Source organism: Apiospora phragmitis, assembly GCF_038363925.1.
Source record: "Apiospora phragmitis strain CBS 135458 chromosome Unknown utg000006l:1.0-5683423.0:1.0-5690449.0, whole genome shotgun sequence".
NCBI lineage: Eukaryota > Fungi > Ascomycota > Sordariomycetes > Amphisphaeriales > Apiosporaceae > Apiospora > Apiospora phragmitis.
Window position 1 is genome coordinate 2,127,193 of NW_027117404.1, and position 26,632 is coordinate 2,153,824.

At 53.1% G+C, this 26,632-nt stretch overlaps 7 protein-coding genes across 7 annotated transcripts; 4 read left to right on the plus strand and 3 right to left on the minus strand.

Moving 5' to 3' along the window:
• Positions 1-556: 556 nt before the first annotated feature.
• Positions 557-1,397, plus strand: PG994_005916 (uncharacterized protein; the record flags this gene model as incomplete). Its single annotated transcript, XM_066857325.1, has 2 exons — positions 557-712; positions 873-1,397. The coding sequence occupies 2 exons, from the start codon at positions 557-559 to the stop codon at positions 1,395-1,397; spliced, it is 681 nt and encodes a 226-aa protein (XP_066716594.1).
• Positions 1,398-2,554: 1,157 nt separating this feature from the next.
• Positions 2,555-4,466, minus strand: PG994_005917 (uncharacterized protein; the record flags this gene model as incomplete). The annotated part of the gene is made up of 4 exons (XM_066857326.1): positions 2,555-2,717; positions 2,770-3,560; positions 3,594-4,202; positions 4,260-4,466. The coding sequence occupies 4 exons, from the start codon at positions 4,464-4,466 to the stop codon at positions 2,555-2,557; spliced, it is 1,770 nt and encodes a 589-aa protein (XP_066716595.1).
• Positions 4,467-5,715: 1,249 nt separating this feature from the next.
• Positions 5,716-8,100, plus strand: PG994_005918 (Spindle pole body protein pcp1; the record flags this gene model as incomplete). The annotated part of the gene is made up of 3 exons (XM_066857327.1): positions 5,716-6,048; positions 6,254-6,516; positions 6,597-8,100. 3 exons carry the CDS (start codon positions 5,716-5,718, stop codon positions 8,098-8,100), a joined length of 2,100 nt encoding a protein of 699 aa, XP_066716596.1.
• A 38-nt stretch (positions 8,101-8,138) lies between these two features.
• PG994_005919 (myosin heavy chain) lies at positions 8,139-9,716 on the plus strand (the record flags this gene model as incomplete). Its single annotated transcript, XM_066857328.1, has 1 exon — positions 8,139-9,716. One exon carries the CDS (start codon positions 8,139-8,141, stop codon positions 9,714-9,716), a length of 1,578 nt encoding a protein of 525 aa, XP_066716597.1.
• Positions 9,717-10,472: 756 nt separating this feature from the next.
• On the minus strand, positions 10,473-12,518 carry PG994_005920 (uncharacterized protein; the record flags this gene model as incomplete). The annotated part of the gene is made up of 6 exons (XM_066857329.1): positions 10,473-10,498; positions 10,613-10,782; positions 11,219-11,600; positions 11,720-12,076; positions 12,150-12,217; positions 12,457-12,518. The coding sequence occupies 6 exons, from the start codon at positions 12,516-12,518 to the stop codon at positions 10,473-10,475; spliced, it is 1,065 nt and encodes a 354-aa protein (XP_066716598.1).
• A 4,905-nt stretch (positions 12,519-17,423) lies between these two features.
• On the minus strand, positions 17,424-19,489 carry PG994_005921 (uncharacterized protein; the record flags this gene model as incomplete). The annotated part of the gene is made up of 2 exons (XM_066857330.1): positions 17,424-19,211; positions 19,487-19,489. The coding sequence occupies 2 exons, from the start codon at positions 19,487-19,489 to the stop codon at positions 17,424-17,426; spliced, it is 1,791 nt and encodes a 596-aa protein (XP_066716599.1).
• Positions 19,490-22,449: 2,960 nt separating this feature from the next.
• On the plus strand, positions 22,450-24,624 carry PG994_005922 (uncharacterized protein; the record flags this gene model as incomplete). Its single annotated transcript, XM_066857331.1, has 1 exon — positions 22,450-24,624. The coding sequence occupies one exon, from the start codon at positions 22,450-22,452 to the stop codon at positions 24,622-24,624; it is 2,175 nt and encodes a 724-aa protein (XP_066716600.1).
• Positions 24,625-26,632: the final 2,008 nt, after the last annotated feature.

The window sequence follows — 26,632 nt, forward strand, 5'->3', positions numbered from 1 at the left end:
ATGCAAACATGCAACATTGGCCAGGACGACGATAATAGGGAAAGCGTGGGGGACCTGTTGAACTTGTAAGATGTTACCAAGAACTTTAGCTAGGTATTGCGGTAGCATTAAACAGATGCCTTGGTAGCTTGGCTATTTATCCCATGGTTGCGTTCCACCAAGACAGACGTTGACGCTGTCCCTAAATTGCCTTGCAGGTTGCCCACGGGGTACGACACCCGTCCAGTGACGTTGCGGCTGAGGCCCAAATGGGTGGGACAAATAGTCTCGTTCAAGGACGACGATCAACATTCCTAGGCTCCTTCCACCCAGCTCTGAACTAGGTCTTGGACCAGCAGACTGTCTAGGACAAGTCAGTGATAGAAACTTGAGCTGAGAGGTTTGTCAGCTTGCCGAGATTCGATCGGGAGATGGGAGAGTAATCTCGTGTCTATAAAAGGGGCACGCACTCGGGTGGATCAACTGGAACTGGCGACTAGAATCAGCAGCATCAATATCATCCTCAACATTACAGGGTCGAATAAATATAACCCATACAAAGAATCAAACTTTCATCATGTTTCACAGAGCCGCACTCCTCGCCCTGTTTAGCAGCACTGTTCTGATGGGCACAACCCAGGCCGAAGTCCAAGGTTTTGATATCTCGCACTATCAACCGAACGTCAATTTCCAGAGCGCTTACTCCTCTGGTGCTCGCTTTGTTATCATCAAGGTAAAGCCAACCCAGGTCTTAACCACTCACTCCGTCCTCACCCACCCGGAGAATACACGGAAGGGGGAAAGTCCCTTGTAACCACGGTCCCCCTCAACACGTCCTTTGTACACCCAGCTTGCTGGCTAAATATGTAAACTGACATATGGGCACATAAAAGGCCACAGAAGGCACGAACTATCTCGACCCCAAGTTCTCCGAGCATTGGACGGGCGCGACCAACGCCAGCCTGATCCGGGGCGCGTACCACTTCGCGCGCCCGAGCAGCGGCAGCGGCGCGGCGCAGGCCACCTTTTTCCTGGCCCGCGGCGGCTGGACCAAGGACGGCCGGACGCTGCCGGGGATGCTGGACCTCGAGCCCGGGACCTCGCAGTGCTACGGGCTGTCGGCCAGCGCCATGGTGGCGTGGATCCGCGACTTCAGCGACACGTACCACGGCAAGACGGGGCGGTACCCGATGCTGTACACGAACCCGTCGTGGTGGACCGCGTGCACGGGCGACTCGAAAGCCTTCGTCCAAACCAACCCGCTGGTCTTGGCCCGCTACGCGAGCAGCCCCGGCAGCATTCCGGGAGGCTGGCCCTACCAGACCATCTGGCAGTACGCGGACAAGTACACATACGGCGGGGACGGAGACAAGTTCAACGGAGATGAGGCGGGCCTGAAGAAGCTTGCGCTTGGCTAAGTCGGCCCAGAGGACAACAAACTGGAATAGTCTTCGTTCTCACGGGAAAGGTGGCCACATTAAGCATCATGTTATGCGTATCGAATTTTGTGTACGGACAGGCAGAGCTGGGATGGTTTAGAAGTTGGGTAACCACTCAGAAGTCCAATCCATTATGCGAACTGGCGCACAAACCCAGCAAGAAACTCAATATATCGGCAAAGGGTCGAGGTGTCCGCACCTTCCGGTACCCGTGTAACGCAGTGTACCCGAATTCAGGGGCTGGGCTCCATCATCGATCGAATCATACGTAGCTACATAGCATATGTAATTTTGCGCAATAAGAAAGTGGTCAATTACATTCATCACAACTCCCAGAATATTAGCAATATAATTACATGTATGTCTCATCTTCACTGCTTCCAGGGGTCATAGAGTGGAATCTAGCAGCTATCATGCGATGGTGGTTCTGCCAACCGCCCAATCCAAGCGGAGGGCCGGCTACTCAGCCTTGGCATGATCTCGTCAACGAGCAGAATGAAGACTTTTGTTTACAATGTGCTCCATGAAACGACCAGTATAGAAGAACAGTCGAGTTTTTCTTTTCTTTTCTTTTTCTTTTGCCGACACCTTCTTCTCAGTGGTCTTGGAGGTGGGCTTCTTGTCAGCATTCTCGGCATTATTATTATCGGGAGCTTTGGAGGCGTGTTGCTCGTCAGACCCTTTCTTCTCGATGGCCTTGGGCACTCTCGATAACATGGGGCCAACACAGCCGGCTCTACCCGAAGGGATGAAGATCCAATGGAGGGGAGATTTCTTTGTTGTTAATTAGGAATTATATGGAAGGCCTTGTATTTCGACAGGGTGGGGCCGCTGAAGAAGACAGTGCAGGGGAGCAGCTGTAGAAACTGTTCGGGTATCTCTTGTCAATAGTAAAGTGTGATGCACGTTGGCGGCCAGCTGTTCAGAGCGGAGAGGTTGGATTTTGTTGAAACACATACACTCACTCGGTGCATGTAGCTTGTGTATGGAGTATCGGTTGCGAGTCCCACAGAAAAATGGCCAAGCACACATGTTGTGAGTGATGGTCATGGCATGGGGGTGGGGGCAGCTAGGTGCAGCGGTCGTTAACCGAGACTACATCTTTCAGTCCTCAGGGAACAACTCTCTCAAGTTGCTCACGAAGGTGCCGGTTTCGCTGTCCCACCTCTTGAAGAATTTGCCTGCCATTGGAACGAGGTCTCTGATCTCTCGGGTAGCCCCTGAACCCCTCCTTTTAGATCCAGGACTTCCATATTATCCTCCGCAATGACATGATGGTCTGACCCATCCGTACCAACCCTAAGAGCATGTCAGCGATAAACAAGCGCACAGAAAATTCCCTCCGACGTACATGCAACGGTAGAATGGCTGCGCGACCCGAGACTCCATGCGAGATGATTTGTCGTCAAAACCAGCCCCGTTTACTGTCCAGCCGATAATAATGCCGTGATAGTCGTAACGCCTGTGCTTGAAGACCTGGCCGATTCGATATTTGACTTTGCCAGGGTTGTCGAGCGTACTTCTCTTCCACGGCGCTTTTTCAGACGAATCAACGCGGCGGATCTCCCTTATTTGATCCCTGACCCTTCTGGAGGGAAGCTCCCAGTTGTTCCGCCTGCGGCCTGGGGCTGCGAAAGTATCGTACATTGGACAAATATACTTCTCGACCAGCCAGGAGTCCTCGGGAAAGTACTCGTAGAAGTACTGCAGCAAGTCTCTTACATCCTGCTGCCAATCCCAGCGCATGTCCTCGTTGTCTGGCAAGACAGGCACCATCATAATACTTGCCCATATCATACTGTACAATGCCGGCTGAAGGTTCCAGGCCCAGTCTCCGTGACGGAGCTCGATCAGCGGCACTAGGTCTGCAACAGGTCGCTCCAGGGTCCTGAAACTTGTAAATGACGACCGGATGTTCTGTGCCGTTCGCATCACAATCAAGTCGGTGCTAGTGGGCCTCAAAAGATTGTCGTGCCCCGAATGTGCACCCAGGCTATTCAGGAAAAAGCGAAGGGCATCGAGTGAAACCTCGCCATCTGAACCATAGGCGTCAATGAACATCTTTTGCTGCTGTTCCTCATCTTCGGGTATAGGGCGGCCATCCAAGGATACGCCCTGTGGCGATAGTACAACGATGTAGACCTGGGTAGGGAGTAAGCAGCAATATGCTTCGACGTTCAGCCTTTCGGCGATGGAGGAGAAAATGGCGGCAGAAATAATTGGCATTGAGGGATGCTGGTTATCCTGCAAGGCCCTGCCGATAAGACAGGTGCGCAGGTACTTGGCCATGCCCTCGTCCTCTTGGGCAGCTGTCAAATTACTTGCGTGTAACCATCTACTCAAGGCCATGCTCTTTTCACGGATGGTCATATCGTCCACATCGGGTGTCTCACGCCGGAAGCGCGAGGCCAGCTGGTCCAGAATCGCGGATATCTCGTCCAGATCGCCCTCATTGTCGTGGAGGACAAACATGTCAAAAGCGCCTAGAGCACGTTCAAGTCTCATGCCGCAATTGATCTTGTCGCTGGCCCGGGCGTTCCGCTCTACGTGCCGGGCTGCATGCTTCTGGTATTTTGCCCATTCTGCGATCGCCAGGCTCCGGTGGATGCTATCGAGGACTGTGCAAGCGTAGTAACGGCGGGCGAGTACGTCTGGGGCGTTGTCGTCGATCTTGCATTGAGATAACAGGTAGTCCTTGGCATCGTAGCCATACTGGCATATCTCTTCGATTCTTTGTAGCCGTTCGAGACGGGTTGCGACAATGCCATCGAGCAGGCGAGACGTCTTGCGGTTTCGGTCTCAGGCGCAGGGTGCAGAGGCGCCTCCAGTCAATCTGAAGACTCTTGTTGCGCCGTTTGGCGTGGAAGGCGTGGTCAGCTTGCCAGTACTTGAAAGCTGTGTCACAGTAGTATCTCCAGAGTAGGGGCGTTTGCGCGACACGGGCGAATCGTTTCGAAACGGGGGAAATCTGCAGAAGCGTCTCTTCGGGGAGGTGTAGTGCAAGATCTGGGTTATGAGCTCATCGGGGAGAGCATCAAATGAGGCCATTGCAAGGCAGGGGGTCAAGTCGACCAGCTTAGCTTATGCGAAAGCAGTGAAATCGGGAAGCTTGACTGATTGAAGAGAACTGGGAATGGTTGATGGCCATGGGGCCCAGGATCAAGTTCCGAGGTAAGAGACGAATGGGGACTGGACTGTCTTTCTATTGAAAGCTTGTCCGATAGTCAGTCACCTTTGGGCGCATAGAGTGTCTGCAATGATGCGAAGGTAAAAAGTTCGAGGGCGACAGAACGAAAGCAGCCAGTCGTTGAGCTGGTCATGTCAATGCTGCTGGTAAATTTGACCGAGAAGCAGGGCGAGATGGTTTGCGAAAAGGGCATAGATGTAAGGATCCAAGTAAGTGTGTGTGTGTGTGTGTGTGTGTGTGCTGTAGTACCTACTACACTACGCGACGTAATGGACGGGACATTGTCATGGTATGGGACCTAATGATGCGTGAACATGATATATCCATGTCATTTGGAGCCAAGTAGGAAATAGGTACTATCCTGCGCTATGCCGCTCAAGCTCATGCTCGTGCTCATTGTTGAGGAGGAAGCAAGAGGCGAAAGCAGTAAAAGCATGTCCTGTCATGAATTCATCAGAGTCCGGGCGGATTGATGTCAACCTACATGCATCCACCCACTGCTAAAAGCTTAAGCCGGCCTGCCCGCTTAAGCCTGCCCTGTGTGCCCGCCTCAGCCAAAAAGTTGCTGCAAGGCGGCAAGGCCACCAGAAAAAAAAGAGGACCAGCCGGACCCTGTCTCCCTCTGTTTACATCAGCGCCCGCAGCCAATCAGCAGCGCCCTGTGCTTTCCTTCCTATACGCGACTTTCTCTATTGTCGGGGCTGTCATCGCGCTCAATCCTCCCCACTTCACGCCCAACTCGATTTATTCTCATAAACATCACGCATTTTTGCCAGCATACGGGTTTCAACTGCATTTGCTTTTATATTTTGGGTCAATCTCCCGCTTTCCTGCGACATACACATGTTCCCGCCGTTCTCCATCCCTCTGCCTTTCGACTCTCATGCACTAATGAAGTAAACAACAACCCGAGTCGCAACCGTCGCCATTTCTTTCGCGATACCCACCCGCCCACGCACACGCCATGGTTCACGGCAACTATGGTGGCGGCCTCGATACGCCGCGCACCAATGTCGGCGATGCCACCTACCTCAGCCGTCAGCCGGACTTCGACATGACCCAGGAGCCTTCCTTTCAATCGCCCCCGACAAAAACAACCTCTTTCAGCAAATGCGCAATGGCAGATCAGGCGCCGCTTCGCTTCGAACGCCGCGCGGTTCACGCGCGCCGCTCAGCAACAAACGCAACTTGCCCGCCGGCATTGGCGGTGCAGAGTTCACCCCCATGCTGAAATCCGCGACTCGCAATAGCGCGCGTCGCAGCTACGGCGGCAAGGAAAACCAGAACGGCCTTGCCACCCCTGCCCTGCGCAAAATCGAAGAGGACGGCGACATGACTAACATTCCTGTCGAGTCCTCCCTCTATGGCCCGTCAAGGCACTCCTACGTGGAGGCGACACCAATGCCCGAGACCGACAATACCAGTGACGCCTCGACACCATTGGTAATACTGCCCAGGCGGCAAGGCGACAAGGGCCCACTTCACGACGGCAACCAGCTTTCTCTAAGAGAACAGGAGAACGTCATCGATAGAATCGAGAAGGAGAATTTTGGCCTGAAGTTGAAGATCCACTTCCTCGAGGAGGCTTTGCGGAAAAGCAGGCCCCGGCTTCGGCGAGGCCGCTCTCAGAGAGAACACCGAATTGAAGGTCGACAAGGTTACGATGCAAAAGGACCTACACAAATTCAAGAAGCAGCTCGCTAATGCCGAGGCCGACCTTGAAACATACTCAAAACAGATCCTAGAAGTTCAAGAGCGCGCAAAGAAGAAGTACGCCAACGAAGGGATGAGGCGCGAAGCCGAGAAGCTACAGAAGCAACTGGACGAGAAGGATGCCGAAATTGAAGAGTTGCATCGGCGATTAGATGACGGAAATCGGGATGGGGATAAGGTCGAGCAACTCCAGACGAAGTAGGTGACCTTCAGGCCGATCTGCGCCAGAAAGAACGCGAGGTCGGTGAGCGCGAGGAAGAGCTGGAAGTCATCCAAAGTCAGCTGGACGAGACGGAAGAGAAGTGGAAGAAAGCGGAGCAGCGGATAGCTGAACTTGAAGAGCACGCTGGCTCTAGTAGCGAGCTGGATGAGATTACGCGGAAATTGAAAGCGGCTGAGCGGCGAGTGGAGGAGCTGGAACAAAACGCCAGGTCTAGTAATGAGCTAGATGACGCTGTCCAGAAGTGGAAGCTTGCAGAACAGCGCGTCGCCGAATTAGAACAGCAGCTTCGGTCCAATGATAGCCTAGATGAGGCGAAAGAGACTATCGAGGACCTCGAGGCCAACGTACGACACCTCGAACAGCAGATGGACGACATCAAGGATCAGCTGCAGGAAGCGGTTGCCGACAAGAAACGCGCCGAAGAGAATCTCGAAGAGCTGCAGGATGAGATGTCCAACAAGTCAGTGGTCACCAAAGGCTTTTCTCGTCAGCTTGACGAAAAGGTCACCCGACTTCAAAACGAACTAGCCAAGTCTCAGGAGAAGTATGAGTTCCTTGAGCAACAGTCTGCCGACAAGGACAAGTACCACAACGATGTCAAGACGAAAGCCCGGCAACTTCTTCAACAGAGAGAGGCTTGGGAGAAGGAACGACAGAGTCTGGCGGCCAAATTGGAGGAAGCACAGAGGGACCAGGGTAAACGGGCGGACAAAAAGGAACTCCTGCAACAGAGAGAATCTTGGGAGGCAGAACGACAAACTCTGACGACCAGTCTCGACACTGCACTAAAGGATCTGAGTCTACGGACCGACGAAAAGAGCCTCCTCCAACTTCGCCACGACGCTTTGGGCGATGAATCGGCATCGCTCCAGCGGGATGTCGCTCGCCTGGAGAAACAAATTGCTCAGCTTCAAGACGACCTTAAGCAAGAGAAGGCGCACGCGCTGCGAATCGAGCAAGATACGCGAGACCAGTACAGGGCCGACATTGACCGCTTGAACGACGAAATATCGGACCTGCAGGCTGAGATACGTGAGAAAGATAATCTCTACGATAATGACAGCGAGAAATGGGAGAACGACAAGCGTATGATCGAGTCTGAGCGAGAACAGGCAGAAGAACGAGCAACTGGTCTTCAGCGTACTATCGACAGGCTCCGTGAAGCCGAAGGGTCGCTGTCAGGGAAGGAGTCGAGGCTGCAAGAAGCGTTGAACAGCGAGACCGAACGCCATAGGAGTGAGCAGGCCCTCCTGAGCCGACAGATCGACGAATTACGACAAGATCTCGAAGCAAGGCAGCAGATGTTGACTGATCTGCGCAACGAAGTCTCCTCGATCCGTGACGAGCTCCGTCAGAGCCAGTTGGATGCGCAGACCAAGTCGGACAAGATCGAAGCTCTCGAGGATGAGCTGGAGATCCTGCAGGCTGCCATGGATGAAGAAGCCGAAGAAGCCAACAGGGAACTCGCACAAGCACACGAAGAATGCGAAGATCTGCGTGAGCAACTTAACACCGCTCGGAATAACGCCAACAGCCCCGGTCTACGAAGTCACCTATGAAGACACCCACGAAGTCGCCACGTGACGCCAATCGACCAATGAACGAGGCTTTCTCGCGCCTAGGGAAGCAACTATCTGAGGCCAAAGCTCAAATAAGTAAAGCGACCGATGAGAAGAGATCGTTGGAGGATCAGCTAGCCAGGCTGGATTCCGAACTGCAACTCCTACGCGCATCACACACCAAGGCAGTTGCCGAGACTGAAGCCGCAGAAGAAGAGCTTCGCAGCCTACGGAGACAGCACATGGGGTCAAACTCGGCTTCGGCACGCAAACAGGAGGCCGGCGAGATTCGACTGCAGTTGAGCGAAATGCGCCAAAAAGTACGAGACGCTGAGCGCGCTGCCAACCGCGAAGGAGACAAGTACAGCGAACTCGTTCAGGATCTGCAGACTCAAGTCGATATGGTCGAGGATGAGAAGCTGGCGCTTGAACAGTCCCTGGCTGATGCCCAGCTCGCAGCGGAGGAAGTCAGGAGCAAGCAGGAGAGGGAAGTGCGCAGGCTCGAGCACGAGATCTACAAGTTGCAGCACTCCCGCAAATCTCCCGGCAAGCCTACTACTGCTCAGGGCCAGGCCATGGATTCTGATGAACGCAAGGAGCTTCGCGGTCTCCTCGAAAAATCGCAGGCCGAAGTCGCCGCACTGGAGCATGATGTTCTTCAGCAAGCCTCCCTGATCAAGTCGCACAAATCCACTCAGGACAAGCTTCGGCAGAAGCTCGATATGGCACGTAGCGAGGCAAGCACTCATCGACAGAGTGCTCGCAAACTCCGCGTCGACTGTGACCGCCTCCAAAAAGCCATCAAGGAGACAGCCAGTTGGATCAGCGCCAACCCCGACAAGGTGGCTACCGCCGCCACCGCTGCCGCTTCCGGCCCCGCGCCTTCCTCCAATAACAACAATAACAAGCAACAAGACCTCCGTCATTCCACCAACTCGCAAGAGTCGGCGGCCTACGCCAGCGCCAAGGAGCTGGCGCGCGCCGGCCGGGCCTCGATCCGCTTCGAGGACGGCGTGCTCAACGTGGTGGACCAGCGCGACCACGAGGCCGTGATCCGCGCCGCCGACGAGGCCGCGCGCCGCCACGAGAAGGAGATCCGCGGGCTCGCGCTGCAGATCCAGTTCATGCACGCCCGCTGGGAGCGCGAGTCGCGCCTGCGCTCCGACGCCGCCTTCGCCAAGAAGTACCTCGAGCTCCGCCTCAGCCTCGCCGAGGCCTGCAACAAGGCCGACCTCCGCGTCCTCACCCGCATCCACACCCAGCTCGGCCTCGACTCCCCCGAGGCGCTGCTGGCTTCGCACCGTCTGCCCTCCGCGTCGTCGTCCGGGTCGGCGGCGAACAATAATAGTAAGAAGAACGGGAGGAAATCCATAACGTCCTCTTCTTCTTCTGCGAGGAGGAATGATAGGAATGCTGCTGCCGCCGCCGCTACCGAAAGAGCCCAGCATAACCTCGCAGTGTTCGCTTCGGCGATCCGCGCCGTGGCCCGGATGCGCATCGGGGCGCGCCAGTGGAGTAAACACGAGGAGACACGCAAGAAGTTGCTCAAGGCGATAGATAGAGAGAGGAAGGAAAAGCAGCAGCAGCAAAGGGAGAAGCCGCTTGCGTTTGCTTGATGATAAGTCATGTTTAGTATTTGGTGGTGGAATAGGGAATAGGGGGAGGAGCAAAGCTGTCATGAGAACAAGTCCATTTTCGGGATGGCGTTACGTAGGGTAAGCATAGGGGATTCAGCATTTTTGAAAGGTTTATGGAATGAAGTCTGGATACAGCGTAATTCTATACGTTACTGTTGTTTTCTCTACGAAACAAGGGGCTTTATCAATGTGTTTTATACACGTGATTTGCCTGTATTGTCCATATGGTGTAATCATACACATTCACGATATGGAGTACTACGAAGGGTATCGTTAATTCATATGTGCATTTACTATGCTACATTCATCAATCCTCCATCTATAGCAAACTCCCAGGATCCCCCAGATGCATATTGTAAGGCAGGTTTTTGGTAGACGGCCAACAAAGTGAACGTTTGAAAAGAGAGAAAATCGATCCGCCCAGTATACACGGCATTCTACTGCACCTTTCCTGTCCAAGAAACGCTTGAATCCAATCCATTTGGAGGTCGCAATTGAACCCAGCTTGACCGCCATGCCCGTCCTCGGTTCAATGCATCCCGTCCATGCACACGTAGTGGAGGTTTCAGAAACATGATCGGAATCCCGCCCCCCAAGACCGCGAAATTGCTCGCGCATGTATGTTGGAGGAAAAAGCGTGTATATCCTTTTTCCCCCGGGTAGGGTGGGCTGCCTGCCCTGCTCGTTGTTGGGGGTATCCTTCCCATAAATAAACCGCTCGTGATCACTATAATTTTACATGACAAAAAGGAGATTCGTGTCTGATAACAAACTGCTACGTTAGTATGTGCATTCATCGTTCCTTCTAAACCCCCCTTTTCAAACCTGTGAATTGACTAGGGGTCCGGAAGCCAGGTGTGTGTGGTGGGACTGACCGAGTGGGTGGCTGCATGAAAGTTGAGGTTTCTGTGTGTAACGTGTTGCCAATTCGTCGCGGATGCTGTTGAGGAGCTGGACGTAGCTCTGCTGTGGGTTCTTCTTGAGTGCCGTGATGAAAGCCCATGACATGGCCCCGGTAGCTTGCGAGGCAATGGTAGCATCAGCCCTAGAGATGTAGTGTTAGCGAAAGCCCAAGCATGCCGTATGCCACATGAATCGTATGCTGAAGAACGACAGCAGATCCCTCAACCCCCAGAACATCGGTGCTGCCCAACATGACTCGTCGCCCTGACAGCAAACTCCCAGCCGTATGGTAGTGGAACTTTGGTCTAGAGCGTGGAACACCCAATCTCACTCTATATATACACATGGGCGAAACTCCCCAAGAAGCACCGCTTTTCCAAATCGTTCCCAGCTTCTGCCCGGCGTCAACGCTGTGATTCTTATGTGCTCATATGGATATGCACCCCGCCAGTGTATCAAAATGCACTCCGAAGCGTTGCCGCGATCCTATAAAATATATATACATGGACAAACAAATGAAAGTGTCGCATGGGTCGGGTATACTAATAAGAAGAGATGGTAATGAGAGGTGTACGAACGAGGTTTGGTCGTCTTTGCTGCCTGAGAGCATAACGACATCCGCGGGAGACGTCTTGGTAGCCATGGTTCGGTTGTACGCATCGTCACCGTTGGTGGCTTTCTTGAAGAAACTCATTACATTCTTCGCAACGCCACCCATATCGCCCTGGCTGTAGGACGAGATGACGCCCAGGAGACCTTGGCCAGCTTCCTTGGCCAGATTGGGCTCCTTGAGTACGCCTTGCGTCGAGTAAATATAAGGAAGGTCAAGAGCAGTCCCAGAGTGGCAAGAGTCGAAGATTGCCGTTAGCCGTACGCCGGGTTGCAAGGGTCGAACCATGATTCTGTGCATCTCGTCGTCCGTAATGTGGCCGACAGATCGGAAGTCCACGGGTAAATGACCTCATCGTAGCCGTCAGCTTCGTCGCCGTCCAGGTCCTTGGTCTGTCCACCGTGGCCTGTACACATTACATCCGATTAGCTCAGCTCATGCTGTGTAGATATGGAGTTTCCGCACTTACCGGAGTAGTGGAAGAATAGGGAGTCGTTGGGCTTGGCATCCTTGACAAGCCAATGCATGGCACGCAATATGTTCTGTTTCGTCGGCTGGCTCATGGGATTTTGCTGATCATCGGTCAGGATGACCATGTCCTCGCGTTTGTAACCGAAGTGCTCGACCAGGTACCCCGACATGTTCTTAACATCGTTGATGCATCCGCGAAGCTGCCCTCGCTGGCCGAAATAGTTGATACCAATCAGCAGCGCTTTCCGACGTCCGGTACAATTACTATATTGAAACGCATATCCCTGGGGAGCTCCATGGCCGAAGCTTTGTGGAGCGGCAGGAGGCGGGGGCGGGGCTTGGTAGGCGTTCGGTGCTACATGCATGGGTCACGGTCAGTCGTCAGAGCTCTCCAGACCAGAGTATCTCCCCCACGGTGAAGGACGTACGAGGTCTGCCGTAGTGGCTCTGCTGCGGTGGTTGGCCATAACCGCCGCATTGTGGTTGAGGAGGGACCCTGTAATCCCATGTTAGTCCATGGCGGCAGGGCAAGCGGTCATCGAAGCCCCGTGGACATTGTGCACACCTGGTTGTAACCGTAGGCCTGTGGAGGGGGAGGTCCTTGGCTGTAGCCGTATTGGGGAGCTTGCGGGGGATAATTATACCCATGAGAAGGACTGCAAGCGCATTAGTCGAGCTTGAGATCTCTAGATAGGGTTGAATGAATCATGACGTCGCAGGTCCTTGATCACGTACGCGTAGTACTGTTGAGGCGGCGGAGCGCCGTAGCTCTGGCCAGGGTAGTTGTAGTTGGACATGACAAGAAGAGTCTCTAGGAGGTATGAAGTTGATGTAGGCGATGGATAGTTATACCCCGGCAAGACGCCCAAGAGGCGACTCAACGCGTGAGTTGGCGGGACTTCGGACGGCGGTTGAAGTTATTGAGGTTCTGGGCCAGGGGCAAGTTCTTATAGACAAGCAGGCTTGTGTTAGTGAGAGGTAACTCGTAGGCGTGGAGGCGCCAATGGGCTCAGTATTTTGCAGGTATCGTGGCCGGAGACGGAGCGCGTTGTGGTGGTGGTGGATGTATTATTGGATATGTATTTGATGATGCTCGCGCGTACCGGATGTGGTAGCTTAGGCCGCCAACTATCTTTCTATCTCTCTGCCCTAGGGTCCGAGCAGAGTGAGAGGCGGACAAAGGCGACGGCCCAAGGGTGCAGGCCAAAGCTTCGCTAGCAGTGCGTGTCGTACATTGCGAAGGTGCGGACCGGGACGATAGATGGGAAACAAATTTCTGGACTTACAGCGTACAGGGATGCAGATGTTAGAGAGGGAGCTCAGGTCTGGCTATACCGCTGCTACGTTAGGACTAGTTAGCCAGGCCACACGTTTGCTTTTTTTTTTTTTTTTTTTTTTTGGACAAGGGGCTGGCAGGATATGTATGTAGTAAGTAGTATGGATTTCTATCAATCTTGTCTCGGGCTTGTCTGGGTGTGGGACAGCGCGCGCAAGCATGCGTGGACGGGATAGTGAAGGGATCAGCTTTCCACCAGTGGAGGTGGAGGCGGAGAGAGAGGGGTGTTCTGACTCGATGTGGGATAGGATGGGGTGGTATTGAAAGGAACTAGGTTGGACGGGGGTTAGACGGGCACAGCACGACTTGTGCTTGCTGTCTGGCAGTATGCGAATGGGAGGGTGGGAGAGCGCGAGATAGCTGCTTGTCTATCCGTCTGTCTGACTGACCGTATGAATGATAGATGGATGGATGGAGGATGTGCGCTTGTGGAGGTTGAGCTGGTCCCGGTGTTTAGGCCTTGGCAAAGAAGCATGGCACATGGTGCATGGCTCAACTGAGCGAGATCAATTGAGTGACATAACCGCAGCCTTCGAATGAACCCAAGGCAAAAACCAGTACATCGGCACAGCCCGGGCCAGTCCACGATATACCCGATGGTTGTATGCGGGTCTGGTGGGCTTGCAAGTACCTGGGCTTGAAGAAGATACATTTATGTATCCGGCTCTCCAGCCCTAGCACGCACTCCCAGCTGCGTCAATCATATGGCGGGGTTGCCGTCGATCATTTTCACTTTTTCTCCATCCAACCTTCATTTGCTGCTGTTCGCCGACCTCCTGGAAGCTAGAAGGGCTCCTGCATGTGCCAATCACCGGCAGCATACCCAGCATAGCGGTTGGAATCTTCAAGCGCGTGGTACTCGAAGGGTCTCCCGGTGAAATTGGTGAAGGCCATTTTCCGGAGCCCTAGAGCTCTAGGCAGAGCACGAAAACTTCAAATCTTAGTAGCTCCTCCTATCAACACCTAATCTTTAACCATCTCAGCCTCGAAACCCTTTCAGCCGGGACGAGACCCACCTGGGCAATCATTGGTGGCGCCCAAGAGACCCTGGCCCATAAGATAAGAAAGAGAGAGGTCTGGTCACAAAACTGCAGAAGTGTCTATACTTTGTTGCAACTACAGCAAGCGTAATAGACGAGATAAAGAACGTCTTGCCGTTACCTGGTTATCTGTCATAAAATTGCTGTTGTTGCTATTTGTTCAGCTCTTATTACTTCCTATTCTAAGCACTGCGCTCAGCTCGGCTTCCTTCCCCGGCCGCACATCGCATTTGTGTATACGTAACCTATAGGTGTAACGCTCTTGATTCGTCGCGGCGGTAATTCGGTCGACATAATGGATATTGGCATTGCAGACGGCGGATACCAATCAACATCGCCTTCCATGCCTATACCTCCGTCTCGCTTATGTCCCGTCTCCCAAGCATATTCTGTTTATGCATACTTCTCCCTGATCGCGAGACATGCAGCTGCTGCAAAGACATTCGGTCTCACTAGCGGTGCTGTCAGATTAGCCTCTCGCTCGGCCATGTGCTGACTGATACATGAAGTACATGTGAAGCTAGCAATGTTAGCTACAGAGTTTGGACAATTTGGTAGTTTCGCCCCTTTTCCTTTTTCCACCGGTCTTTGTTCGTGAGGGTTTTGACTCAGCTGCATACTCGCTTGGAGTTGTGGGCTATGTCATTGTCGTCATCTCGCTGTCATATCCGCGGAACGCTTGCTTTCCTGCTTTCCGCCATTGCCCAATCATGTCTCGACAAAGGACTTGCAGCTGCCATCTTCCTCGCAAGTTGCCAGATTCGGACAGTCGGTATAGTCTTTCATTTCCGCTGAGTTTGCTGGTCGTTGCTTGGCTTAGCTTCTCGCCCTGGGATTGGAACTTTTTTGCAGGCCCCTTTCTAATAAGGCCGTTGATATCCCCGCAGAGTCCCGAAGCTGAGGGCATCTGCAATCTTGGTATCACTATACTTCAATGGTTTCATGCCTGCTGCATACTTCCGGGTAGTAGACAGCCAATGCGTGTTTAGCCGTTGAGGCCATCCCGCACTATTAAATTTCCGCCGGTGTCCCCGTGGGCATTCTCGGTGCATCTACTGTCCCATGTTCCAGAACCGTGGTTAACGCCACGTGTAGTTTCCGCTTTAGCACCACGATGCCAGAACTAATTCCCCGACACCATCGACCAGCACATCGAATGATAACCCACATCGGAGCCTTTGGCGTTTTTCTAGACCTTCTACGCAAGGCGACGGTACTCGTTGTGATTTCCTGAGACTCTAAACCCGCAAGACGTTCAGGAAAGGAAAAGGGAACATCAATTATCCTGATCTGATGCAAGACCACCTAATCTGGCCAAGTGGCGGTCATTCCGGCTTGTCTTGGCTGGCCTGAAAAAGTTTCCATCTCAGCCAATCATCAGTTGCATGTAAAATGCACATAGCCGTACTGCTAGTCTTACTGCTTGTCCGTCAGGCAAGTCTCCCTTGTTCCTCGCTTACAAGGCGCCCTGAATTTTTTATTCCGGGATACGACACACGATCTCCCCTTCCGAGTAGTCACCGCTTGTGAGCTAGAAGACATTAGAGCCAGTTCGTTGCCGGCATACAGAGCCTCAGCCGGCATGTAGGCCGGGACTGTAGATATCGGTTATATTTAGTAATGTTGGATGGACAGGTACCGGCAGTTGGGTTTTGCCACCATTGCGGCCTTGGAAAGAGGCAGTCTGCTTGGGCTGTCCGGAGCCAACGCTGTTGGCCAATGAAGGGGCAGCCGAGCAGCGGTACTGGCGGAGGCGGTGCTGTTGCTTGCTGCTGCTTGCTGCTGCTCGTACGACGCGCCAGAAGTAGTACAACCCCCCGCATTATTGCTTTCTATCGTATCTCCCGCATGACCGTGGTGCCCATCACCTTCACTGATCTGCATGCTTCTCTGAGATAGGCCAGCGTCCTTCCGCTTGCTTACGTGATGTTCTTCGTGGGGTTACCTTCTGATGAATGTCATCTTGCATGAGAGCAGCACCATGTGGGATGCTGTGGACCATACGAGCCGAGGCAACTTTTATTTTTCCTAGGCCATGAAAAAGAGAAAGAGAAAAAAACCTGCACTCATGCAGACATCATCTTCCAACAGACCGCCGGGCACACCTCCGCCTTTTCTCTGGCAGCCCATATGTTACCTCTTACCTAAGCTCTTATCAAGCGAGCCTAATAGTATGAGGCTTGGATATTCTGCATACGAGCATTGCAAGTTAAACACAAGGGCAAACAGTAAATTCAAGTGATGGGCGGCTAAGTCGGCAGAGCCTTAGCAGCAACCAGTTACTGAAAGTGCATATTGATTACATATTAGCAGCATAACATTGTAACTCGCCCGTTGTGGCCCTTTGGGCTAAACCACCTTGATGCTGAGTCACCCCTTACGAATGTTAGCATGTCCACTGTCACGCATACTCAGGTGTAGGGTTGAAAATGTAGCCAGGAGATCTAAACAGCCATTCATATAGTCCTTTCCATACCAACGGATGGACGCCAGCCAAATAACGCCACCAGTATTTCACTATATCCAACCGATCTTGTAGTCCCAGATAAAATAATAAAAGTTCAAGGCCTGCCTTTCTCGCGATGAAAACAAGCTGAAGTCTACATTTTCGAATGCGTTTTCCATGCTCAGCCCGTTCGAAATCAAGGATATTGCGACGCATGGCCCAGAAGCGGCGCCTCTGCCACTCAAGACATCTGCTTTTTCTCGGCTAGCTATGGTAATACTGGGGAATACAAATTAATGTTTTAAGCATTGTATGCTTTTGGGTCATATAGTAAGTCAGTTCAGCATCTGGTCATCATCCATATACAGACGGCAGTCCCCAAGTCGCCCAGCAGAGGTGCACATAACGCTCCTAATAATGGAAAGACTCGCCCGGTGCAAGATACGTTTGGAACATGCTGAATCCGACGCTCTTCCATGGCATGTGCGTCTGGGTTGTCAGAACCGACACCCTCAGCATTCTGTCGCCGCCGGAGATTACTACACTATTCCCGGCGCCTGCCTTGGGAGAAGAAGTGGTCTATGTTGATGGCCTCTTAATTCGCAAGGCGATCAATGTACAGAACCAAACGCGGCATACCACATTATCGATATATATACCCAATCAAAGACATTATTTAGAACCAAGTCCAGTAGCTCTCCGGTAATTGCCGGTTATGCTGTGTTGTTATTAAAAGGTACTAATTCCTGGATATCTCCCTACTCGAGCTAAATATCGCTCATGATATCAATGAGCACCGTCTGCTTCAAACCTCAGGGCGCTCCATATGAAGGGTGGTAATTAACACATATTGACGTTGTGGCACCCTTTCCTCTCCCCCTCATCCTCCCTTCATGACCACATCCTGCTTGGTTGAGCCAGCACCCTCTTCATCGTCCGTCTTTCTCATGAGCCATACATTCAATGCCCAGAGTAGCCTGAAGGCCTCCAGGCGTTCCTTAGGCTTGAAAAGATCGTACCAAGAACTCCGCCATAACTCCAGCTTATCCCAGGATCTGGTCCCTTCTTCGGGGGCCCCGGCGAAGACCTCGAGGAGCCGCATCGGCACGCGGACACGCAGGATAGAAATATGGTGAAAGAGGCTGCTGATCACAAAAACATCGTCGAAGTCGGCTCCAGGTTGCTTGCCTATGGCCGTGTATCGCATCTTCTTGTCCCAGTTGGACGCTGGAAGACGCACCATCCGGTAGTTATCATAAATGCCGAGCGTCTTCCGTGACTTTTTGTTCGCGGATGGGCCGCGCATCGGTAGGCCTGATGATGGAGATATGGGGTGGGACGGCGATTGAGGACGCTTATTGGTATTGCTTTCCTTGCCCTGCTTCAATGCAGAGCCATCGCCGGCCTTTTCGTTTGTAGGCGATAACGGCGAGCTGGCCGTGTTATCAGCCTCCAGAGGTGTGACGTTACTGTCGCCCTCTGAACGTTCTATACTCTCAATTTCGCGGCCTATAGGACCACCTTCCGCTCCTCCCCACCTCCTCGTTGTTGCCCACCACCTCCCATCACCGAATCTCTTCTCCTTCTGGCCCTCGCGCGCGCGATGCTGCGCAGTGATCAATGCTGCCACAAGTTCGCGGCCGAAGTCAACGCTCTGATCAGACGGCGTGCTGAAGTTGGTGATGTTCCTGGCAGAAACTGCCGCAAGTGGACCTTCCACAACACCACGCCTAGCATCTTCACGTGCCTGGGGCACCCTAGCAAGGAAATTGCACCCTGATGGAAAATAAGAAGCCCGTGCCAGGCGGGACTGAGCCTGCTGTGCTTCGCTTTTTGGCGGAGCTGACGATGGTCCGAGAAGATGGAGGCGCGGCTCTACACGAGGTGTCGCAAGGTTGCAGCCGCAGTCATACGAGACCAACTTGACAAAGGCTGTGATCAAGCCGTGTCTGAGCTCGGGCGGCATGCTAGAGCCAGATGCAATACGGTACGTGGTTCTTTGTGTTTGGTTGTTATTTTGAGTGGTTGCGGCACCGGCTATAGCGAACTCGGCTTGTTCAAGACTACCATCAAGGGCCGTGGGGCGTAGCTCGGAAGATGTGGGAGGTTGTTCTTCCTCTTCATTGTATTGGATTGGAGGCTGCGAGGTGTCGTCCCAGTATGAGGCCATCAAGTCAAGCTGCCGGAAGAATTCGTAGCAGTTCCCTAGGCGCGCTGCCTTGGACCCCGGCCCGGAGCGGATACGCTTGATGGTTTTGAATGCGGCCTGGTTATCTATCGCGAGTTCATTGCGTCTTTCGAGATAAACTCGGGCCTCTGGGGACAAAGTCCCATTGGATAAAGGCCTCCGAAAAGCTGCATCCATGGCTCGTGCTCCATCTACGTCCATGTCATCCCACCCCGTCCCCGAAGGGACGTACGAGGGGTCCGGCAGCAGATCTTCGGCGCCGACATCTGTATGCACATGCACACCAAGCGCCGTAAAGGGGGAATGGTCCAATTGAGACGGTCTCTGTACGGATTGCAACACACGGACCACGGACTCCTGCCCCAGTACGTTCTTGTCTGCTAGTTGTGGGCTGAAAGCTGGCAGATTGATAGGTGTGGCGGGCGGTACATCCTTGGGGGGTGGACCCAGCGTCGCCGGTGTAACTGATATCAAGGTGAGCTTGAAGGCTACAGGATAATGATGGATTTTACAAATAACAAGTGCGAATAGAAATGGCCGAGCAGTCTAGTGGCACCGAACTCTCATATCCGAGTGCCCAAGCGTAATCTTGGCCGGCTCGGGGACCGAGTTAACCGACCGAGCGGTATGAAACGTGACGTCCAGAGTGCAGGCAAGAGCTTAGTCTGGCAAAAGACGACACAGACATTGCCTTGCCAAGTTTACGAGCTTGGTCTTTCCGAATTCAAGAGTGGAGGACGAATTCCTCGGCTTACCATCGTGAACGGGTGTTGTGACGAGGCTATTGGAAGAAGAAAGTCATGAGGAGACGAAGGATAGCACTTGCTACGTCACATTTGTCATGGAGCAGACAAGCCCCTTTGTAAGGCCAGGTTGTCTCACTAATCTGTCCATGGGACAACATGGACACAACCATTGGCGTAATTGGGATGAAGCCATAACAAAAAGGAAAGTACGACTTACTCAAATCAACCAAACCGCCAAACATATTCAACACTCGAACCGGTGGGTGAGTGAGTGAGGTATAACCCCTAAGCCCTTCTACGAAATCTTGAAGCGAAAACAGCCGGCTTGTTGGCGGGCTGGCCACTTGCGCGGGGCCTTATCTTGTACGGAGAAGGGTACTACCACCCAGCATCTGGAGGCAATGGCAATTGATTGATTGTTGGGTTTGGTTTTGGTAGTGCTGCCCGTAGCTTGTAGGCTTCTCCCTAATGCTCGCGTGCGACAAATGACGTTGAAGGCAATTGAGCCTCAGCTGAGGTAACGACGAACGTTCGCCTTTGCTGGCGGAGGGTCGGGCCGGAGACGCTACTGTAAAGCTAAGGTTACTGGTCACTTGCAGCGGCTGGCGACAGCGGCCAATTACTGGGAGAGCGGGAGTCTGGAGATCCTTTCTGACTTGTTCTCACACCACCAAGCTGCACTGGTCAGACCCCGTTGAAACAAACAAGAGGTTGGTGATTGACAAGACGTTTGGTCGGCATGCCGCGTTTCCGACGACATTCAAGAGATAGAAAAATGCCAGTTGCCCACAGTCGCAGCAGCTGTCCGTTGTTGTCCCAGGTAGGCTTGGTGTCTTGGGGGGTTGACTGATTAGGAGGCCAGGAGGTGTTTGAGCTGGGAAATGGTGTGGGTGGGTTTTCCATCAAGCAGACCGGAAGTCTGAAAATACATAGGCACGGCCTTATTTCCAAGAGTATGGTGGGGATTCGAATCAGGTATGCCAGGCATGGTCTTTCAGACGGCCCTCTGTCCGATTGATGGATGACAAGAGTTCCGATGAAAAGAAAAGAGAAATATTCGGGTTCACTATCGAAGATAACACAAGTGTGTCGAACATTGTTACCGTCTCGTTATTGTTTCTGTTTCCTACTGTTACCTAATATGCAGACAGATGCCCCGCTTGCCCGCCCTGAGATGAGCAACCCACCAAGGCCGAGAATGGTGAAATCATCTCTCCATGCGTATGTGTTTTAATAAGTATCACTGGGCTACTCGGTCGAGAGAAAGTCCATCATAATCGTCGGGTGCACTGCATACAGAACAGAAGGGTTTCGCGCTGCTTCATAATCGGGAGATCTAGCATTACAAGAAACAAACACACGGCGGGTCGATGCCTTTCGAAGATCATGACGGGACATCCCTGACCCGACCCCAGGATTGGGGCAGAAGGTTGAAAGACCCGCTCCTTCCTTACCCTTTGACCGGGCAGCAACAGAGACTTCACTCTAGAATATGTCGTATGATCTTGATTCGGATAGATTGCACGCATTGGATAGATAGATGCAAGCCAAGTTCAGACATCCACAGAAGGTGCCTCCTTCGCGTTTGGTGAACCGGTCAGGTCACCGACTGCAGAAACTTAATCGGATCTAGTCCTGGGTTTTATCTTAAGCACCTCTAGCACCATGGTGCTGCACAAGCCGGGATGCTGCAACGAACCATTCAGCCATCCACCAACGAGATACAGAATCTGGATGGCTAAAGGTTGGAATCCCGACGTCGTATGCAACTCAGAAAATCACTACTCATATGTACGAGTCGGGATTCTGCACGGACAATTTCATTAGTGCCAGAGTTGCATTGGAAAAGCATGTGGTTTGATACAGTCCATTTGTACGTTCGGAGCACTAACCTGCCATGACATCCCTACACACCTCTCTCTCTCTCTACCCAGACCAGCGAGACGGGCTGGTCCCGATATCATGAAGTGCATCAATCGGTAGATCATCCCCGATAAACACTGAATGTTGGAAGGAAAGAAAGAAAAGCATGCAAAAGACTGGCCATCTTCCAAACAATAATTAGAAACCCAGAAGATCCTCAGCGACGGGAAGTAAAAAAAAGAATGGCCCGAATATGGTAAATGTCCGTTGCCACCCCACAACCTCGGCGCGGCAATGCCCAGACCCAGTGAGGCTCTGAGGGAGGAACTGCTTCACCTTTGTCGCAGAACAGGGGGTTGCTTTTGGTTGCGCCCCGTTGCGCCCCGTTACGCCCCGCCCCAACCCATGCTCTTCCGGAATTGCATACTAACTTGACATCACGGCTCGCCCGTCCTCGTCTCTCAGACAAGCAGAGTCCTTGGCAGCACACACACAGAGAGAGGGCCCCTGCTGCATAGCCAATCCCCATCGACATGTTTGTGCCTGTCAAACAAACGACAGGGTGCTTCCTCCAATCCGGTCCGTCGACAGGTCCCTAAGGCCGTGCCAACCCGACCCGTCCTCGAGTCTCATGGTCTTGGGAGGGAGCATGGCTTTGAACGGTGGGGACCTTTTCTTAGCACCGTCATGGGTTGTGCTGCTTCTCAGACTGATTGACCCGGACCCTCTCGGTTCACGACCGGGTTCCAATTGCCTCACAGGGCCACTTCTTCCTACTGTTCTTGTTTCTTCTGCTATCATTCTATTCATCCACTTGTCTTGCTGGCCGTTTGTGCCTTTAGCCGTGTGTCTTCTGTTGTTTCGACTTCCCAGTGGGAAATACCTTTCTATCTTCTATATCCTCATCAGCGCTTCACAGTATCCTGATTGATTCATGTGCTTGACGTGAGATTGATTCCGGCGGCCGGCCAGTTTTTTTTTTTTCCTCGTTTTTTTCCCCTCGTTTCTTTCCATTATATTCTTGTAGAGAGCGTCTGTGTTTGCTTGAAGCCACAGCCTCTCATTAACCTTCGCGACTGGAATCGCTTTTCGAGTGACTGCTCGGCAATATGTCGAGTCCAAACCTTCCGCCGGGGGCCTTCATTACTTCATTAGGTGGCAAAAGATGTACGGCGATACCAAAGAAGGGCGGCAACGGGGGAGGTGGAGGAGGACAACAACAGCAGACTTCAACCACGACGGCGGCGGCCACGACAACCGAGGCCCCCTCGACGACGACCGTCCAGGAGCCGCCTAAGACCAGCACAACTCAGGTGCAGGCGCCCCCGCCGCCGCCACCAGCCGTGTCGCCACCCCCAGAGTCGACGACAACAGTTATCCCCCCTCGTGAGACTTCTACTAGTACGACGAGCCTTACTTCTACTAGCCTTACTTCTACCACCCTTCAAGCTCCTCCCACACAAGCACCACCTGTGCAGACATCGACAGCGGCAGTAGTGTCGCCGCCGCCGGCACCACCACCACCACCGGCGGCGGCGGCGGAGACGTCTAGCGTTGCGAAACTGCCTGCAACCAGCCTGCCGTCTGATGTTCCTACATCAACCTCACAGACTGTGCCCTCTCCCACAGTAGCTGCGCCTGATGCCCCTACATCAACCTCGCAAGCTATTGTCCCTCCCATAATAGCTATACCTTCACCTTCCCCCTCTTCACAAGCACAGCCATCAGATACGGCGTTGCGGACTACAGGGACTCAGACTCAGACGGCTGACAGCACCGCACCAACAGCAACGGACGCGTCTCCAGCAGATGCGACTACCCAATCCAGCAGTTCAGCCGCGACATCAACACCATCCGTAAACGACGATCTGGCGTCTGGCGGTGGCCGCAACGCTGGCAACGCCGCCGTGGTAACGACGTCTGGCAGTGCCGTTTTCACGATAACCCCTGCTGCCAGCCAAACGGCGGCCTCTGATGCCGAGGTGACTAACACCGGACCTAGTACGCATGCGACTAAGGCTGTGGTGGGCGGCGTACTAGGGGGTGTGGCCTTTGTCGCCATTGCCGTGTTGATCTTCTGGTTTGTGCGCAAAAGACTCCGACGGAAGCGGAGGAGCACACTCCTGACGCCACTAGGGGGGCCAGAGAATGGGTTTGGCGACGTCGAGAAGAGGCCGTACATCTTCAGCCGCGACTCCATCGGCCCGACTCCCCTCTCGGAGAAGTTCAGGGTCACGTTCGGACACAGCCTGAAGAAGTTCCGAGGGCGCGTCAAGAGCTTGGTTGTGCGCAGCCCCTCGCCCAGTGTAAATCTGGACAGGGGAAACTCGCAGTTCTTGGATGGGTCCGTAAGCGTCAGCGATGCTGGCCGATCTAGAAGTGCTGGGCGTGATGGCTCCCCGCCACCCAAGGGCCGCTTTCTCGGCTTGTTCTCCAGGTCCAATGGGGAATCTGGATGGCGGTTTGGCAGCCGCGGCAAGCAGGACAGCGAGGAGCTGTTTGCGAATACGCGAGGCATGAAGGATACTCAACGTGGGCGAAGTTCGCAGCCAGACTTCCTGGCCTTGCTCAACATGGACGACAAGCAATTAGCCGAGCAGGCGAACATCAAACGAAAAACCTTGACCGGGAAACAGAACCGGCGGTCGTCGAGTGCTGGATCGGCCGACCATTTCCTGGGCGGACTCGGCCTGAGCTTTGGGTCTACCAACCCCTTCCTGGATTCCAATGCCATGCCTCACAACTCAGCCGTACCGCCTTCCTTGTCCACATCTCCCGACGCAAAGGATCCATTCTCGGACACGAACGCGATTCGGCCGCCTACGCAGTCCAAGCAAATAGGACCGCCCTCGACGTACGCCGACAATGTTCGAAGATCCCGAGGCCAATCGGTCGGAGGCTCTAGGCCGCCTAGCTCGCGACCCCGCAATGGCACCATGTACAGAGACTCGGCCGACTCGGTTGAGTCGTTCCAGACGAGGCGGAATAAGTTCCGGTCAGACCCCTTCGATCTTGACCGGCCAGAGCTTCTCTCCTCTTCTGCTTCTACGTCGTCGTCGCAAGGTATGCCGCGCACGTCCCGGGTGCCGTCTACCCCTGGGCGCGCCCACACGCGCGCCTCGAGCTACAGCAGTAGGTACTCAAGCGGCGTCAACACCCTAGACGGTTTCGGCGACCCAGGGCCAGACGTCGGTCTTGCAACCAATAGGTATGCCCCGCCGCCAGCGGCTAGCCACACGAAGAACGGCTCGACTGGCCAAGTCAGTGTCGGAAAGGCGTACTAGTGGGAACACTTACCACTACCGCTGCTCGCTACCACTGCCGATGTTTTTGCGTTATTGCTTTCAACTTTTTTTTTGGTTCAAAAGTACCACCCACGGAGTTGGATGCGGATCAAGGGGCTCCCTGGCGTTTTACGGACAAAAGCTGAGGCGCCTTGAGTACCACACCACTCACCCCATCGAGTCACTCAGAGGGAACATTTGCATTCTTATTTTGATCACTGCTATACCCAGATTAGGGGGAAGCTTAGGGAATATGATGGGGATCCGGATGACTGGCCACAGTCTCTCTCTATTGTTTAGTTATTTTTTTTTATCCCGGGATGACGATGCTGTTATTATTGCATAGCCGGCGCCGCTCTTTAACCATATATTCCCCCCATTTGCAAGGCGTTGTTGTCAACCTGTCGCCGCTGCGAGTGTACGAAGGCACAGAGAAGTTTGGGAAGTTGTTACTGCTATTGGAGGAGGAGGGGAATCAAATGTCGACGAATGAAGGACCTGGAGGAGTGATTGCGAGTTTGTACGATTCGAGTTCGTTACTGGATAACCTTGACCGGCCAGTTGTTTTTGTAGATAGAGATGATGAATACGGTTGAATGACCGCTTATACAAGCACACACATACACACACACAATACTTCATAGTACAAACGGCTTGCGAGCCCAGAGGTTAATGGAGAAAGATACCCTCGCTCGATGAGTACGCAACCACGAAGAATGCAAATAGACTACACATGCACCGTACATCTTGTCCCTCGCAGCCTCGTTCCTGTCCCCGTGAGCATGACTGATTGGTATCTCTCCGGAAAATGATTGAACCTGCATACACCAATTCCAGGCTCTCGGGTCCGGTATCGATCTCCGCTTGGTTGCCCCTATTCCTTTCCACACGGGGTTTCGCATACGGGGCAGCTTGCTATCCTGATCACAATGCTGAGAGTCACCGATGATGACAATAAACGTAAGATTACCCCTATCTCGGTCGGAGATGGCGTGCTGGTAACTCACCTGATCGTCCCTTCCTATATTATACGAACATCTATATTTATATATACATATGTAGTATCTCATCTCCCATTTGCGTAGCGCCATCTTCCCTTCCATGGCTCGTCCACATCCAGCCGCCCATGATGATCCATATGGAAAGTAACCTTTCCCCTGCACAGTTACCGTATGCACATTTGCGTCGAGACAAGTTGTTCCCACCCGGAGGCCCCCTGGCATGTCCCCGCTGTATCCATCCGGGCCCAGTATTCCGTCCTTCCGGCCAAGATGTTTCTTTCGGCAGCCACCAAAAAAGGCCAAAAAGATAACCCTAAAAGCAAAAGAACAACTTCCTCAACAGGTACCTAAGGAATTTGGTCAGTATGAGGCTTGAACTCATGGCCTTCGCATTCACTTAAGTATTCTCACGAGATGGGAGAGAATATTAGTACGACGCTCTAACCAACTGAGCTAACCGACCTTTCTGCTGCGTTGTAATGTGCAGAGCTTATTGAACCTTGAAGCATGTGTGGTGCGATCTTCACGAACCAGGTTGACTATAATAACTTGATTCTGGAACGTAAAGGAGCCTATATACAGCAGTTTACACAGTCAGAATAGGAAAGATGGTTAGTGAAAGCACCCAAGCTACTACCGATACTCTAACTGTACAGCCGCGTACGGACACTATTATACACGGCAACCCCCTCTCCCCCGTATTATGCTTCAGTGTCTAAACACACCATCATGTTTTTCGTGCTGACGATTCAGAGGGGGCACTCGTTCTAGATCCATCACTGCATACCGTCCTGGAAGCCCAACAATCATGTCTTATTTGCATTCTCGGTCTCTTCTTCGACGGGGCCGGTCCGCACTCGGGTTATGTTTGGGAAGCACAACGTCGTCCCGGCTGAAAATCTCAGAAAGATGCCGGATCCGAGCTTTCCGCAACCAATAGTAATGGGAGGCAGTCAGTCCGCCGCATCCGCAGCATCGCGAGGGTATACGATCAGGCAAGTACAGTT